General features: G+C 56.7%; 1 protein-coding gene across 1 annotated transcript in view; it reads right to left on the reverse strand.

Moving 5' to 3' along the window:
- ALDH1L1 (aldehyde dehydrogenase 1 family member L1) overlaps positions 1-16,338 on the reverse strand; it is a 47,145-nt gene that overhangs the window by 19,004 nt on the left and 11,803 nt on the right. Inside the window, exons 8-14 of the mRNA XM_060023206.2 lie at positions 15,904-16,029; positions 13,027-13,118; positions 7,130-7,277; positions 5,744-5,863; positions 4,580-4,707; positions 1,418-1,568; positions 372-442 (exon numbers count right to left, since the gene is read on the reverse strand). Of these exons, the coding sequence (XP_059879189.1) occupies positions 372-442; positions 1,418-1,568; positions 4,580-4,707; positions 5,744-5,863; positions 7,130-7,277; positions 13,027-13,118; positions 15,904-16,029 (836 nt within the window). The remainder of the gene's footprint in view (positions 1-371; positions 443-1,417; positions 1,569-4,579; positions 4,708-5,743; positions 5,864-7,129; positions 7,278-13,026; positions 13,119-15,903; positions 16,030-16,338) is intronic.

Below are 16,338 nucleotides of genomic sequence, written 5' to 3' on the forward strand. Positions count from 1 at the left end.
GTCCCCGCTGCTGTGTAGGAATTCCTTGTCCTTAAGTACACCGGTCATTACACTCTTCAGATAAAATTTGGGGGCGTGCCCTCTCTTCCCCCCACGACCCTGACTGATGGAGGGTTACTATAGGGATTAAACACAATTATGGTCTCAAAGTCATTAAATAGTGCCTGGCAGGGAACAGGGGCTGTGGAGGTGAAAGCTGTTTTCACCCTGAGGATAGGAATTTTCATTGGTTTTTCTCTTTGTTGCATCTCCGGCCCTTGCCATGTCTGGGAGGTAGTGGCTGGCAAATAAACGGCTGTCTGATAAATACACAGAGAGGAGACATCTGAGCCCCCCGCGCAGTCGTAAAAAGTGCCCGGCGCGTGACTCACCCGATGGGCTCCTTCCGGGTCATGGTCAGGTTCCGGTTGGGTCTGGCCTGGTTGATGGGGATGGTGGCACCCTGGAAGAAGCAGCAGCATCACCGGGAGGGGCTCTGGTCCCTCACCCCTTCCCCTGTGGGCAGCCAGCCTGCGCCTGGGACCCAGGGAGGGACAGGGGCTGTGTCCCGATGCCCCCGCTTGTGCAGGACAGGACAGCTGAGGGGTCCAGAGCCGGGTGGAGCAGGCAGCCACAGGGGGTGAGGTGCTGAGCCTGGCCGAGTCCTCAGACAGGAAGCAGGTCCTGCACAGGGACGGCCTCCGGGGCAGGGAAGGGCCTGGAAGGGCCAGGGTGGGGGCCCGTTGCCTCTGGGGGCCTGTGATGCAGGGGCTACCGGGGAGCAGGCACCGGGCAGACCCCCTCCCTTGAGCTCACGCCTGCACTCGGACGGGGCGAGCGCCCAGACCCAGCAGAGACACCGAGAACCCCGCGGCCGTGGGTCTCCCTGGAAGGGCTCAGCCACCACTGCCTGCGGCAGGAAAACCTCCAATAATGGCCCCCAAGTGAGACCCTGAGCCCTGGGACCTGGTGAGCTGCCCGTACGATGACACAGTATGACAGAGTTGGCCTTAGGGTGGGGAGATGGTGCAGGTGGGCCAAGCATAAGCACAGGAACCTCGGGGAGAGCAGGTGGCTCTCCTCTAGGCCTCTGGTTAGTGGCAGCAGAGAGTCAGAGGGGCGGGGTGCGGAGGGCTGGGCGAGGACCAGAGAGACGACTGCAGGAGCCCCGGCTGCAGCCCTGCCCCCTGGGCGCCGCCGACACCCGGTCCTCCCCGGAAGCGCCAGCAAGGCCCAGCCCAGTGACACCCCGACAGCGACCCTTGAGACCCTGGCACAGAACCCAGCCCCGCCCGACCCGTTTCCCACCTGCAGAACCGGGAGCGGATAACCGGCGTTTTCTTAAGGCCACAAAGCTGTGGCGGGTTGTGGCGCGGCCTTCAGAGTGCTGTGCCGCCCTCGGGGGCCCTGCCGGCCCGGACGCCCGTGGGAGCCCCACCTGGATCTTGTCGCACCAGCCAGCGAAGTAGCGGAAGGTCTGGATGGACATGCCCACGTGGGTCTTCAGCGCCAGCGTGTAGACGGCCCCCGCGTCCAGGGCCTCGATGGTGGCCAGCTCCTCCTGCTGCTGCTCCAGGAGGTCGGCCAGCCTGAGCGGGGCGGGCAGGGCGCAGGGCTCAGGCCTGGCACGGCCTCGCCTGCCCTTTCGGGGCTCCTCCTCAGGAGCCGGGCGCCCTGCCAGCACCACCTCACTCAGGGGCCGGCCTCAGCGTCCTCATCTGTGACATGGGACGGCGGCGTGTCCTTGGCTGCAGGGGCGTGAGCATGGTGCCCCGTCCCCCTCCTCTCCTCTCTCTCTTCCTTCCTGGGATATCAATGGATCCACTGCTTCCTAATTACACCTCCTGCCTCTGCAAGAAGACGCCTTGTCCGGGGACAGCATGCTGGTGTCGAGCAGCAACCACTCCACGCGGCTGTACCGGGGATGAGGGACGGAGCATCTGCACAGCCTCCTCCAGGCTGAGCCCACGTCCAGCCGCCCTCAGTGGTCCCTGTGCCCCCGCCATCACACCCCACAGCGTCCTGCCAGCACCCTCCCGCTCCCGCCGCCCTTCAAACTCTCCGGCCGGCACAGACATGTGCCGGGACAGGCGTTCCAGACTGCCTGCCTCTCCCACGAGCAGAGACAGCTGGCCTCCCTGACCTCCCGCTCCTGCTGCGTGCACGGCCCGCACACAGCGTGGGGCTGGCGAGTGGGACTGGGGACTGAGCAGAAGGGCCCATCGTCACCGCACAAACAGGGACGCACCAGGTCACTCTCCGGGTACGAGAGCAAAGGTAAGTCACATTTTGAGAAAAATTATAGACCAAACAGTGGAGATACCGTGTTGTTGGCGTTACAAGGACAAGGGTTCCATCAGCTACGAGGACAGAAGGCCAAAGACATAAATCCACATTAAAGTCAGCATGAGGTGGCCTGTGTGTGTCGGCCCCTAGGTTGTCACGTCTCCTGTCTTTTAAGGTGTTTGCAGCCTGAGACACCTTAGCTCAAAAGTCCGCCAGCGCCAACTTTTACACAGCCAGCTATTTAAAAATAGCCCAAATGTGCACATTTGTAGCCATTGACAAGCGGATGCGTCCCCCAGGAACCTCACCCAACAGCTGTCACCACTGGTGAGACAGGCTGTGCGGTTCCAGCCACGGGCCTTCCCAGTCCTCTGATGCAGAGACCCTGGCGTGCGTGCTGCTGGAAAACTTTGCCCAGACACGGGAGCCCCTCTCAGGTCCCTCTCCCCCCGGGAGCGCCCCTGTTCCGCCACTACAGCCTCGGGGGACCTCCCACTGTGGGGCGGTGCCCGATGAAGCCTGCGGTGTGTTGCTGGCTCTCGTGGCCACGTCTTCTTCCTTGGTCAACCCCCAATCCCTCCATCCGCCACACCTGTGCAAAATGCCATGTGCGTGTGATGTGACTGTGTCACGAGTCCCTAAGTAATTGTCACCTGAGCTGCTTGGGAGGCTGGGGGGCAGCTTGGGTGAGGGTGCCTTCTGCCTGCCAGAGCCTGGTCCCCGCACAGCACCAGGTCGGGGAAGAACGGGCAGGCAACGCTGGCCTCCTGAAGGTCTGCGGGGTGGGCACCAGGAGGGGCAGACGCTGAGGTGCCAGGCGGCTCAGACCCCCTTCCCCGGCCCCTGACCACGGCAGCCCGGGCCACCACCAGACTCTGGGCCATGGACCCAAGGAAGTGTGCGAGCACAGGGCAGCAGCTTTCCACGGATGCCCACCCGCTCTGCAGGGTGCATTCCGGCAGCTGGGTACGCGGCTCCCTGGCTCCTGGGGGTGTCTGGTGACTTTCTCTGACTCCCCCCTGGACCTTTCTGCCCAGCTTCTCCCGTAACTGCGTGGTGTCTTGCTCCTGTGATGCATCCACGGGGGTCCCACTTCCCTCCATGGACCAGGGAAATCCTGTCTCGCCCCTCTGCGGGGACTGGGAGGGGACTGGGTCAGCAGGAACTGTAGAGCCCTGAGGGGTCTGTCTACGCAGCTGCTCAGGGCACCTCCCCCAAGGTCCTTGTGGCCAGTGGGCTATTGCAACACGTGCCACCACAGGGCAGCAGAGGGTCTCGGGGGAGGGAGGCGGTCTGGCTCAGGGCAGTCCACCATGGTCCCTGCTCTGCCAGATCTCTGGGGCCTCAGATCCCCAGCCAATGCCTTCCTACAACTGATGGCTCCTGAGATACGGCAGGCTGGGCACGCCCTTGCCCGCCCCAAAGCCACCATCTCCATTCTGTTTTGCAAACCACTCTGGCTGCCTGTGTGGCGGCTGCCCCGGCATTTCTGGCCTCCGGAGTAGAAACAAAAGGCCTTCGGACAGTAAGGCCACGGCGGGGGCCCTCCCGCCCGGCGACAAGCTGGGGACCGCAGCGCGACCTGGCCCCAGCCCGGCTCCGCAGGACCCAGAGAGAAAAATGGGTTCCTGAGGCCGGCTCAGCAGGCTCCCCGACGCGGCTCGGTTCACCCGCCAGCAGCCCCCTTCTGGAAACACCACCCCGCCTCCTGGGGCACCTGCTCCTCCCCAGTGGGACCGCCTGGCTCGAGGAGGGCGGGCAGCAGCTCTCCTCCGCGCCTCACCCCACCAGGGTCATGAGCCGGAGCGTCCCAACCCTTCCCTGGACTTCCGACTGGGCCGAGGGTTTAGCAGAAGGGGAACGCGAGAGAGGAGATTCTGGCAGCGGGAGCCAGGCAGGGCCGGCGCCGCCCCGCCCCGCCCCGCCCCGCGCCGCCCCGCCCCCCAGCTCCTTGAGCCCCGCCCCTCCCCCCGACCCGGCTCCCCCGCGCCCCCCTCTTGGCTCCTGGGAGCCCCGCCCGTCAAGCAAGCAGTGCCCTCTGGGCCGGCCCAAGAGCAGCTATTAGCCTGCGGTGGCGGTGGCGGTGCCTCGTCTCCGCCCACACTGTTCCCCCCACCCGGGCACCTCCCCCAGGCCCCCGCCTGGGACAGTCCCTCCTGCCTCTTAAGCTACTTCCTCTGAGAAGCCTCCCCTGGGCCTCAGGCCGTGGTCACACTGCCCTTCCGGGACCGCGTCCTCACGGGAGGACGCGAGCGCCAGCCGCCGCCTGAGAGGAAGGCCCGGGACAGGAAGGTGGGTGCGGGCGAGGTCCCACCTGTACAGGAGGCGGCCCCGGTCCCGCGCGCTGATCTTCCCCCACAGCCCGTGCTCAAAGGCGTCCTTCGCAGCAGCCACGGCCTTGTCCACGTCGCTGACCTGGGCCAGGGACACCTGGCAGATGACCTGTGGTGGAGTGGAGCCCTGAAGCCCTGCCTGGCCACCTGGGCGGCCGCGGAGGCGAAGGTCGGCGGACAGGAGGGCATGGGCAGGGTCTGCACGACGAGGGGAGATGGGGCCTGCAGAAAGGGCCGTGTTCCTACGTCCCGAGGGCCTTCCCTCTACTCTCCCACTGATCCGAAACAGGGTGACAGACTCAGGCTGCAGCCAGAAGGCCGAGGGTCAGCTCAGCGTTTGCAAACCGAGAGCAGAGACCCATAGATTTAGTGAGGTGCAGGCGGGAGGTTTACTCCTGAAGGGACATAAGCCGGCCCAACGCCCCTGCATTCCATGTCCCGAGGCCGCCCACCTCCCGCCAGCACAGGCCCCCATACCTCCCGCCATGTGGATGGGGTGAGAGGGCGGAGGCCAGCGCCTCCTTGCTGGTCACCACAGGTACGCTGTGCCCTCCCTGCCCACGGCCCCGGCGCCAGGCATCCACACAGCCTCCTGCCCGGCCTTCCCAAAACTGGCCCCGAGGCTGTGGTGGCAGCACCTGACTTTCCTGCCTGAGGGCACCTGTCTGGGTCCACACAACCTGCCCATCACTTTCTTAAACTCCCCTCAGAGGACCATTCTGAGGCCCTGTCCTCTGCGGTGCGTGTCTGTAGGAAGGTGTGTGTGAGCGTGCACGAAAGTGACAGCGCCACACGTGTGCACTGAGCAGGACAGCTACAGCCAGGGCGTCTTGACAAACCCGGGATGCGAGGCGGGCCTCCCGACGCTGGGGTTGTTCTTGAGGTGTGGAGGGGAGGGAATGGCCTCCGTTTCCTCCTTGGGAGGGCTTAACTCTGCTGCAGCCCCTCCAGAGTCCTCCCGCGTCCCCATCACCCTCCCCACCGCATCTCCCTCTACGCCATTCCTATAGGAAGGGCTGGAGGCTGACTGCAGTGTTTTCTCGCCCCAGCAGAGGCCCCCAGCCGGGACCCAGAGGCCCCCAGACTGGGGAGGGGGAGTAGATGGGAGAGGGGGCATCGGGGGCCTGTGCGGGGCCTGCACTCACACTTCCGTCTGTCGGGTTGATGGTCTCATAGGTCTTGGCGCCCTCGGCGTCCACAAACGCGCCTCCGATGAAGAGCTGGTGGGGCATTCGGAGGGTCAGCTTGTTCACGGTCTTTTCCACCTGGGGACGAAGGGCCACAGGCCGGAGCTGCAGTGTGGATTCTTCGCGAAGGGGCATCCTTGATGGGCACGACCCCACCAGAGACACAGGGACCACTCACCTTGCCCCCCCCCCCAATACACAAGCAAGGGCCCGGGCTACTCGGTCTCCTTATCGGATCCAGCCCTGCTGCCCAGGGAGCGGTCGTGTGGGCAGCTGAGTGATAAGCAGAGATGGAGGGCCAGACTCCGCAGCTGGACTGCCTGGCTGGAGCCCCGGCTCTGCCACTGACCTTGGGCTGGTTGCGTGGCCTCCGCACACAGGAAGCGCCAGTGGGCAGACAGCACTTGCGGCCCCCAGACATGATGCGGCCCCCGCTCACTGCCCCTCGGGCCTGCAATCCCACGATGAACGCGGAGCCTCTGGGATGCCGCCCCTCCTTCCGCAGTCATTTGTCCACAGCCCTAAGGCCAGCCTGGTGTCCACCCTGGTCACCCATACTTTCTTCATCAGCCCTTGTTCCAAAGCACCAGCCAGACAAACTATCACAAAGCTAATTCCCATAGGAGTTGGTAGTCTACCGAGATACCCCAGGGATGGTTTTTCCACAGTTTCTTTAAAAATTACATTTGCAGTTAGTTACTTCCTCATACTTCATATATACAAGTTGAATGTAGAGGATCATTTGTTTTCCTTATTGGGAGAACATTCCCAATCCCTTTCTCGCTCGCTCTCTCTCTCTCTTTTGTTTCAACCAACGGAATTTCACACAGCTGACTGGTTGCACAGGTGATGGAAGGGCTGAGAAGCCATGAGTCAAGCCAGAGGCTGACACCAGCAGGAAGCCGCTGCCCTTGCTGGGAGGTGGTGGAGCCAGGACTAGGGGTGAGAGGCACCCGGGGTCCAGGGTGAGCTGGCAGGGCTGGAAGCCACGCCAGGAAACCCACCAAAGGAGAAAGGGGGTGGAGAGAGAAGAACACTGTAAGAGTCTCTCCTTAATACCCTGTCTCCTGTCTTGGGACCAAACCTGTCCCCTATACTGAGTCTTGGACAACAATTTCCTCTGTTGAGTTTGTCCTACCGCCTGGCATCTTTAGGCTATTTGGAATTACCAAGGGAAGCTTGGGTCACTAAAGCTTCTGGACATCCAGGCTTCCCCCAAGTGTCACTGTGGATCCACAGGTATGGGTGCCTGAGGGGTGTGCAGGCCGGGCCCATGTGGTGGGCCCAGGACTCACGTGGTCGATGACACCCAGGCCGGGCCCGCATGGGGGGCCCAGGACTCACGTGGTCGATGACGCACTTGCTCTCCTTGTTGTCCCCTCGCATCTTTCTCACTAACAGCTGTATGAAGTCCCCGAAGGTGGTTGCCATGTAGATGTCTTCATTTTCTAACTCCAGGCCGTCACACAGCTCCTTCACTTCCTCAACCAGTCTGGAGGGAAGATGGAAAAGCGAGGGCCTGGAGGAGGCCTGGCAGACCTGCCCGGTTCTAGTGGCAGAGGTGGTGGCTCATCTCAGCTCCCGAGGTGTGGGTGTCAGTCTACAGTTAGGGTTAAAAGCCCAGTCTGTGGATTCAGAGGCTCTGGTTTCAAGTTCTGGCTCCAGCACTTATGAATTTGTGACCTTGGGCAAGTGACCAATTGCTCTGAGCCTAGTTCCTTTGCCTGTAAAATTGGACCAATCATGGCTCCTCTACTATTTCCTGATGAGTAAATGAGACAATCCACGTGGTAATAATTAATAGAAGATTAATAATAATCACTGAAAGACAGTGTGAAAAGAATGAAAACACAAGCCACAGATTGGGAGAAAATATTTCCAAATCACATACCTGATCAAAGACTTGGCTTCAGAATATGTAAATAATTCTTAAAATCAATTCTAAGAAAAAAATCCAAGTGAAAATAGGCAAAAGATTGACCAGATGCTTTACCAAGGCAGAAATATGGATGGCAAATAAGCATATGAAAAGGTGCTCCACATCACTCGTCAACAGGAAATGCGAACCAACCACAACGAGATTGGGCTCCGTACTTACCAGCATATCTGAACTTAAAACCACTGGTTCAGACCAACCAGTGGTGAGGCTGCAGAGCACCTGAACCCCGCCCCCTGCTGGCGGGATTGGAAAACGGTACTTTGGAAGCCACGTTGCAAGCACTTTGGCAGTTCCCTAAAAATTAAACATATACTTCCCAACGCTTTTAGGTATGTACCGAAGAGGAATAAAAGCCCCTTTCTAGACACAAAACGACAGAGCAAGAAGCTCCAAAAATCCGTCCCTCCACCTCAACAACTATTGGACAGGCAGGAATTGTCTGAACCAAACGCTTTGGAATTCTCGAGTCTCGGCGACACCTGCAGCTTCCAGGGGAGAACGTGGTGAAGAGCTGGGGTGTGGCAGGAACTTCCAGACTTTCCACCCCCAGGGCAGGAGGCAGCAGTGGCAGCAGGTCACTCCTGCCGTGGCCTCCTGGAGGCGGGGGTTGGGGGGCAATGAGGACCTCGTCCTCCACACATCTGCGTCGTGGGTTCCAAGTGCTGAGGGGCTGGCCCAAAGGATGGCCAATCCCATACACGCTTTGCATAGTGCGTACGACCCCAGGGATAACAGGAGAAACTTCAATGATTACACACAACAAGGTACACACACCATGCAAAGAAAAGTTTGGAAAAGTCACAAATGGACGGCTCCAACCCTCCACAAGCAAGATTTAACAACCTTCCCGGAGTGAGAGAATCAGATTCTCAGAACCGACACAGCACTACACGCAAAATGTCCAGTTGGAGCAAAACATCGCAAAACATACAAGGAAACAGGCCCATTTACAGGAAAAAAGAATTTGGAAGAAACCACCCCTAGGGATTATTATCAAAGACATTAAATCAACCATCTTAAATGTGTTCAATGACTTAAAGGAAACTAGGAAAATGATTATGAAAAAAATGAGAATATCAAGAAAGAGACAGAAATTATAATAATAAGCCAAACAAATTCTCAAGCTGACAGATACAATAACTGAAATGAAACACTCACTAGAGGTTTCAAGAGCGCATCTGAACAAGCAGAAGAAAAGGTCGTGAACCTGAAATTATCCAGTATGAGGAGTAGAAAGAAAAAAGAATACGAATGAAAATGAAAATGAGCCTCAGGGACCAGTGGAACATCATCAGATCACACTCATCATACCAGGTCCAGAGAAGAGATAGAACAGGACAGAAAAAATATTTGAAGAAATAATGCCCCCGAAGTTCCCAAATCTGAGGAAACACATGAATATACACGTTCGAGAAGCTCAATGAACTCCAAGCGGGATAGACTCAAAGAGAATCACACCTAAACTCAAAGAGAATCACACCAAGACACGTGACAGTTAACCCACTGAGACCCAAAGACAAGGATGGAATCTGGAAAGCAAGAGAGAAGCTAATCACACACAAAGGATCCTCAATAAAATTAAAACCTGATCCCCCCCCCAAAACCCATGAAAGCCAGAAGGCAGTGGGATGGCATATTTAAAGTCCTGAAAGGAAAAAAGTGTCAACCAAGAGTTCCATATGCATCAAAACTATCTTTCAAGAATGAAGGAGAAATTAAGACATTTCCAGATAAACAGAAGCTGAGGGAGTTCATTGCTAGTAAATGTGCCCTAAAGGGAGTCTTTCAGGCTGAAGTGAAAGGACATTAAACAGTAACTCAAAGCTATAAGGACAAGTAAAGAGCACTAGCAAAGGGTAGGTAACTAGGAATGCCAGTATTGCTGTACTTTTGGTATGGTTCGCAGCTTCTCCCCTTTTACTACATTACGTAATAGGCAAATACATAAACATTTAACACCTACATTAATGGGTATTCAATGTATAAAGATGTATAAAGGATAATTAACAATAACAATGTATAAAGGATAATAACAATATAAAGGGGTGGGGTGCCTATATATAGGATACGAGTGTCTACATTTTATTGAAATTAAGTTGGTATTATTCAAACTACATTGTTATAAGTTAAAGACGTGAACTGTAATCGCCAAGGTAATTAAGAAATAGCAAAAAAAAAAAAAAAAAAAAAAGGGAATCCAAGTGGTATAGTACCAGAAAAAGGCAGTGATAGAGACACTGAGGAACAAAAAGCATAAAGGACATACAGAAAACAGCCAGCCAGCAGAAGTAAACCCTTTATCAGTAATCTGGTTAAATGGAAATGGACTGAACTCTCCTCTTAAAAACATAGATTATGAGACTGGATAGAAACAGCATCCACCCATACACCACCAGAGATTCACTTAGATGCAAATATGCAAAAAGGCTGAAAGTAAAAGGGTAGTAACGGTATTCCATGCAAATAATAATCAAAAGAGAGCTGGGGTAGCCATACTCTTATTAGACAAGATAGATTTTAAATCAAAAACTGTCAAGAAACAAAGGACATTGTACAATGGTTAAAGGGTCAATTGACCAGGAAGATATAACAATTATAAGCATATGCGCACCCGACATCGGGCCACCTGAATGTACGAAACAAATATTAAGATAACTGAAGGGATAAGTAGCATCGCAAAGATCCATGAGAGTTCAACACCTCACTTTCAATAGCGCACAGAATATCCAAGCAGAAGACCAAGAGGCAGACGGGGACTGAACTCTGGGGGTGAGACGGACCTCACATACACACAGGATACTCCACCCAGCAGCACGGCACCAATTCCTCTCAAGGACAGGTCACAGGTGAGGTCACGAAACAAGTCTTAACAAATGTAAGAAGACTGAAATCATACCAAGCATCTTTTCTATCCACGATGGTGGAAACGAGACATCAAAAACTGGAGGAAAACTAAATTCAAAAAAATGCGGCTACTAAACAACACACGCCTGAACAACCAGTGGGCCAAAGAAATCAAACGGGAAACCAAAAACTACCTTGAGACAAATGAACGAGGAAACACAACATACCAAAACTTATGGGACACAGAGAAAGAGTTCTTAAAGGGAAGTGTATGGTGATCGATGTCCGTATTAAGAAAAAAAGTCTCAAATAAACAACCTAATTTTACACCTCAAGGAATCAGAACAAGAAGAACAAACTAAGTCAAAAGGTAACAGAAGAAAGGAAATGGCAAAGATCACAGTGGAAATAAATAAAATAGAAACCAGGGGGGGAAAAAAACAATAGAAAAGATCAACAAAACTAAGAGTCAGCTTTTTGAAAAGATAAAAAAAGGAGACAAATCTTTAGGTAGACTAAGGAAAAAGAGAAGACTAAAACAAAAAAATTAGATATAAGAGACAATACAACGGATACCACACGGATAAAAAGCATCATAAGAGACTCCTGTGAACAATTACACATCAACACATTGCATGACCCAGAAGAAATGGATACATTCGCAGAAACACACAACACAACACTGAATCATAAAGAAACAGATAATCTGAACAGACCAGTAACAACTAAGGAGACTGAACTGGTGATCGAAAACCTCCCAACAAAGAAAAGCCCAGGACTTTGGGTGGGCCTCACCAGGGAAAACCTGGTGAATCCCACCCAACATTTAAAAAGAATTAATACCAATCCTTCTCAAACTCTTCCAAAAAAACGGAAGAGGAGGAAACACTCCTAAACTCACTTTACGAGGTCAGCGTTACCCTGATACCTGAGCCAGACAGTGACAGCAGAAGAAACAAAACTACAAGCTAATATCCCTGATGAATGCAGATGCAAAATTATCCTTCTCTTTATACAAATTGGAGCTTATACCACTGTTAAAGTGCAAGAGGGACACTTCACATGAAGTTGAAGACTGGGTGACCTGATCTGTGGTGACGGATCATCCCTGGGGGCCGCCGACTGGGGAGGGGCAGGGGGATCCCCTGGAGTGAGGCTGGGGCCCATGTCTTCATCAACGTGTAGCTTGTGAAATACGATATACATCACATAATATATATATTATACATGTGCTATAACGTGTGCGTTACACACGTTAAGTCAAAGCTACCACACTGTCCTCTCAAGATCCGTGCACCTCACTGCACGTAAAGTCATTCCTAAAATTTAAAAAGACTTGCGGGACTCCCCTGCCGGTCCAGTGGTTAAGACTTGGCCTTAAAATGTAGGGGGTGTGGGTTGGATCCCTGGTTGGGGAGCTAAGATCCCACATGCCTCGCGGCCAGAAAACCAAAATGTAAAACACAAGCGATATTGTAACAAATTCAATAAAGACTTAAAAAAAAATAAGTAAACAACTATCTGTTTCAAAAAATAAAATGAAATAGAAGGAGTCGCAATCATGACTCCCTGACTGCCCGCGCTCCAGCCCAGCGGGCCCACCTGTGCCAGGCCTTACCTGCCTGGCCCCTCCCCACACATGCTGGCTTTCACCGGGGTGCTGGGCTTGTGGCAGTTTTAAAAGAGCCGTGCAGGGCTTCCCTGGTGGCGCGCTGCTTAAGAATCTGCCAGCCAATGCAGGCAACATGGGTTCGAGCCCTGGTCCAGGAAGATCCCACATGCCGCTGAGCAACTAAGCCCGTGAGCCAGAAATACTGAGCCTGCACTCTAGAGCTCGCGAGCCACAACTACTGAGCCCGTGAGCCACAACTACTGAAGCCCGCAAGCCTAGAGCCCGTGCTCCACAACAAGAGAAACCACGACAATGAGAAGCCCGCGCACCGCAACGAAGAGCAGCCCCCACTCGCCACAACTAGAGAAAGCCTGCGTGCAGCAACAAAGACCCAACACGGCCAAAAATAAATAAATAAATTTACTTTAAAAAAGTAAATAAAATAAATAAAAAAATAAAAGAGCCGCACATTGTTTGACCTTCCTCCCATGAGGGGTGAGTCTCAGTCCCGCCCCTGCGCTTGAATCTGGGGGGGCTTGTGGCCACTGAGACCAGTCAGGGCAGTGGTCCGCACCTGTCTGCTTGCTGGCCTCACGTCTGCAGAGCCAGGAGCCGCCAGCTAGACGTCCAGGTCCCAGAGTGGCTGCTCTGGGGCCACGACACAGCCTGGGGGAGGACATGCCTGCCCAGCTGTCCCAGCTCCCGCTGGTCCACTCCTGGTGGGCCCGAGGCCTGCACACGTGAGTCCTTTCTGGATCCCTGACCCGCATGGTTTCCTGCCACTCCGTTTTAGGGTGACTCCTGACCTAGAGACACCTGGGACACCATCCCCACTCCAGGCCTTACCTGACGACGTCCAGCGACGCGGCCCCCGACTTGAAGAAGTCAGTGGAGTCTTCCACCTCCACGATGTTGGGGAGAATCCGTTTCCAGGCACCCTGGAAAGCAGGAGTGGTGAGCACGTGGCTCCCAGGGCCCGGACGCGAGCGGCGGGGGTGAGAACAGCCCCGGGTGCGTGCGCACTGCCCGGCGCCAGGCTGGCCCGTCCACTCCACTCTCTGATGCTGCCAGGTGCCTCATGGTACTGGGGTGATAGCCTCCCTGGGGAAGCAGGAGCCCAGGCTGCTGTCCGCACACCCACCTCACCTGGACCGCAGCTTCGCGGGGGTCCCCACACTGGTCCGGGGGGGCGGGAGGACAGATGTGCCGGAGCTCCTCCTGAGACCTGCCCCCCGCCAGCCCCACTGGGAGGGTTGCCCAGTGTGGGTGTCCCCGCCTGACACTGTGTGGGGGTGCTGCCACGTGGAAGGGAGAGCAAAGCGGGGGGTGGTTCTGTGAGTGAATGGGGCCACCGAGGGGGCTCGGGAGCCCTGGGTCTCGTCCTCACGGAGGGGCTAGCTGGCTCTGTGCCGCTCTGTCCCGGGCCTGTGGAGGGCAGTGGTTCCTGCCCCGGGCCTCGTGGACGAGCGTGGACAGGGCAGTGAGAGCCGAGTGGGCAGCACAGGAGGGCCATCCTGTGGGTCACGACGGGACACAACGGGACAACTGCTCTCTGGGCAGCTCCCAGCTGGGCGTTTCAGGGCAGGCGCTGGGAGGCCCATACTCAGGCCGGGCTCCAGGCTGTGGCCCAACCAGGACCAGCCCCCGGTGACCCCTAGGCTGACCCTGCCTGGCCTCTCTCAGGAGGCTGCCCTGGATTTGCTCCTGCCCCCCATCCTCCTAGAGACCATCAGAAGCCGTCCTGAGCCATCCCTTCTCCCCGGGCCTCCACCCAGGCTCTCACCCTCTGGTGACAGGCTTCCTTGAACCCCCAGCTCACACTCAATCCTGGGCATCTTTCAAGGTCAACTGCTAAATCACCTCTTCCCCCAAACCTTCACTGACTGCAACGCTCGCTCAGCCTGGGGCCAGCAGTCACTGTCGCTGTGTGGGCGCTGCACGCCGGCCCTCCTGGGGTGTGTGGAACCCGAGCGGCCGCGTGGCCTCGTCCAGACCCCAGCTCGGCGCCTGACAAGCCGTCAGATGCAGGCAGCCTCCCCTGCCTCGGTCTCCTCATCTGGGCAAGGGGCTGGGGGCAGCCCTGGGAGCATCCCTGGAATGAGGCTGGCAGAGCTCGGGGTGCAGGACCCCATGCTGCCTCAGAGCCCGTGAGGCCTCTGCTGCACGTCTGGAACTCAGTTTAGAGTAACCCGGACACTCTAGAAGCATCTGCTTTTCTCATGACTGTTGGGCTCACGGCCAGCGGTACTGAGGTCCTAACAGGTGCCACTGAGCTGTTACCTCTTCTGCCACCAGCCTCAGCCATCCCGGTACCACTCGGCCACCAGCTCCAAAAGGCAGTCTGTCCAGCTGGCCCCGTAACCCCAGGGCAGGCTCAGGCCCAGGGCCAGAGCAATTGCTCCAAGAATACTTTTTGAATGAACAGGCTTTTTTTTTTACTCGATTTCTTTCTTTTTTATTTTTTTTGTGGTACGCGGGCCTCTCACTGTTGTGGCCTCTCCCGTTGCGGAGCACAGCCTCCGGATGCGCAGGCTCAGCGGCCATGGCCCACGGGCCCAGCCGCTCCGCGGCATGTGGGATCTTCCCAGACCGGGGCACGAACCCGTGTCCCCTGCATCGGCAGGCGGACTCTCAACCACTGCGCCACCAGGGAAGCCCGGGCTTTTTTTTTTTTAATAGACATTCAGAATGTTCAGCCTCCACCTGAGGAGGTGCTCGGTGCCCCCCGGAGCGGCAGGCTCCCCCGTCCCCCCTTGCTGGGTCCTGCGTCTGCACTGGTCACGAGCACGCAGTGGCCCCGCGGCCGCCGCCTGGCCCTCCGTGGCTCCCCGGCTCTCAGCATTTGCTGTGCCTGCCGTCCCTCTGCACTTGGGTCTCAGCGCAAACCACGTCCCTACCCAGGGTGGCCTTCCCCGAACTCCCTTCTGCAGGATCCCCGGCCTCCAGGCACCTCGTTCCCGTCACCGTTACTGCCCTCTGAGCACATCTCCCGTTGGAAATTATTTTATCCCTAGCCTGGTCATTCGCCAGCTCTCTTTCCTGTGAGAAGGGACACGCGTGACAGCAGAGACACTGCGGACCATCACACCCCTAGTGTCTGGACGCGTATCTCAAATAAGCGAACCCACGACCGAATGACTGAACAGCTGAAAATCCATCCAGCGCCCTCTGAGCAACACAGCTAAACACCCTCCAAACCACGCCTTCCAGGGAAAGGGGGGTGGAGCAGAGAGCAGGAGGGCGGTTCTGGGAAGCGGCCGATGCCTGGACTCCAGGTGGGGGGGACACCGGGCCTCCGAGAGGGCAGTGGTGTCCAGCGGCACACAGGAGGGGTGGCCCGGATTCCAGGGCGGCCGACTGTGACACCTGTGCTGGTGACCACGTGGGGGTCTTCCTCTCGGGAGGCCTTTCCGGAAGGTTCCAGCGCACATGCCCTACGGCAGGACAACTGGGTCCTTCAGCTATTCTATTTGCCCACTGTTGACAGTGTGTCCCCAGAGGAGTCGGACCCAGCAGCCGAATCCTAGGTCCCCGTGGCACAGGAAGGAGGGGCAGGGGGCATCAGGAAGCCCCGTGACAGGGCAGGACCAACACTGCGCCCGGGGCCAGGACATACGTCCTTAGAGGGTGTGCACAGCCCAACCCCAGGGGGTGTGATTTGCGAAACGCACCTGCTGTGCACGACCTGCCCCACCAGACGGTGGCCCCGCGGGCGTCTCTTACCCGCACAGCCTCCGCGGTGACCAGGTCCTCCTCCGTCAGCTCGAGGCCAGTGCTGTCTGCCCCCCTGAAGAGCTGCGAGGCTGGGATCATCTTGCCGTCCTCCAGCTGGATGCTCTTCACCAGCAGCTGCCAAAGGAAGGCTGTCGGGACCCGAGGCTGCCCGAGCCGTGGGCACACGCTCGTCTCCATCCTCCCCGGAGGCAGGCCCGGGAGCCCAGATCCGGCGAGGAGGCTGCTGCCATAGGGACCCACTCGAGCTCCTTCCCTGCCGTCCACCCCACCGTGCTCTCAAGCTCAAAAACCAGTTATGGCTGGGTTACCCTGTAAAACTGATGCCTACTCGTTAGACTAAAGTAATTCAAGCACTACCTTGAAACTCAATGGAGAAAACAACTAACCACCCAAGAGCCCAGCTTCCAGAAACTCCCTAGAAAC

Source organism: Delphinus delphis, chromosome 10 (assembly GCF_949987515.2).
Source record: "Delphinus delphis chromosome 10, mDelDel1.2, whole genome shotgun sequence".
Taxonomy (NCBI): Eukaryota; Metazoa; Chordata; class Mammalia; order Artiodactyla; family Delphinidae; genus Delphinus; species Delphinus delphis.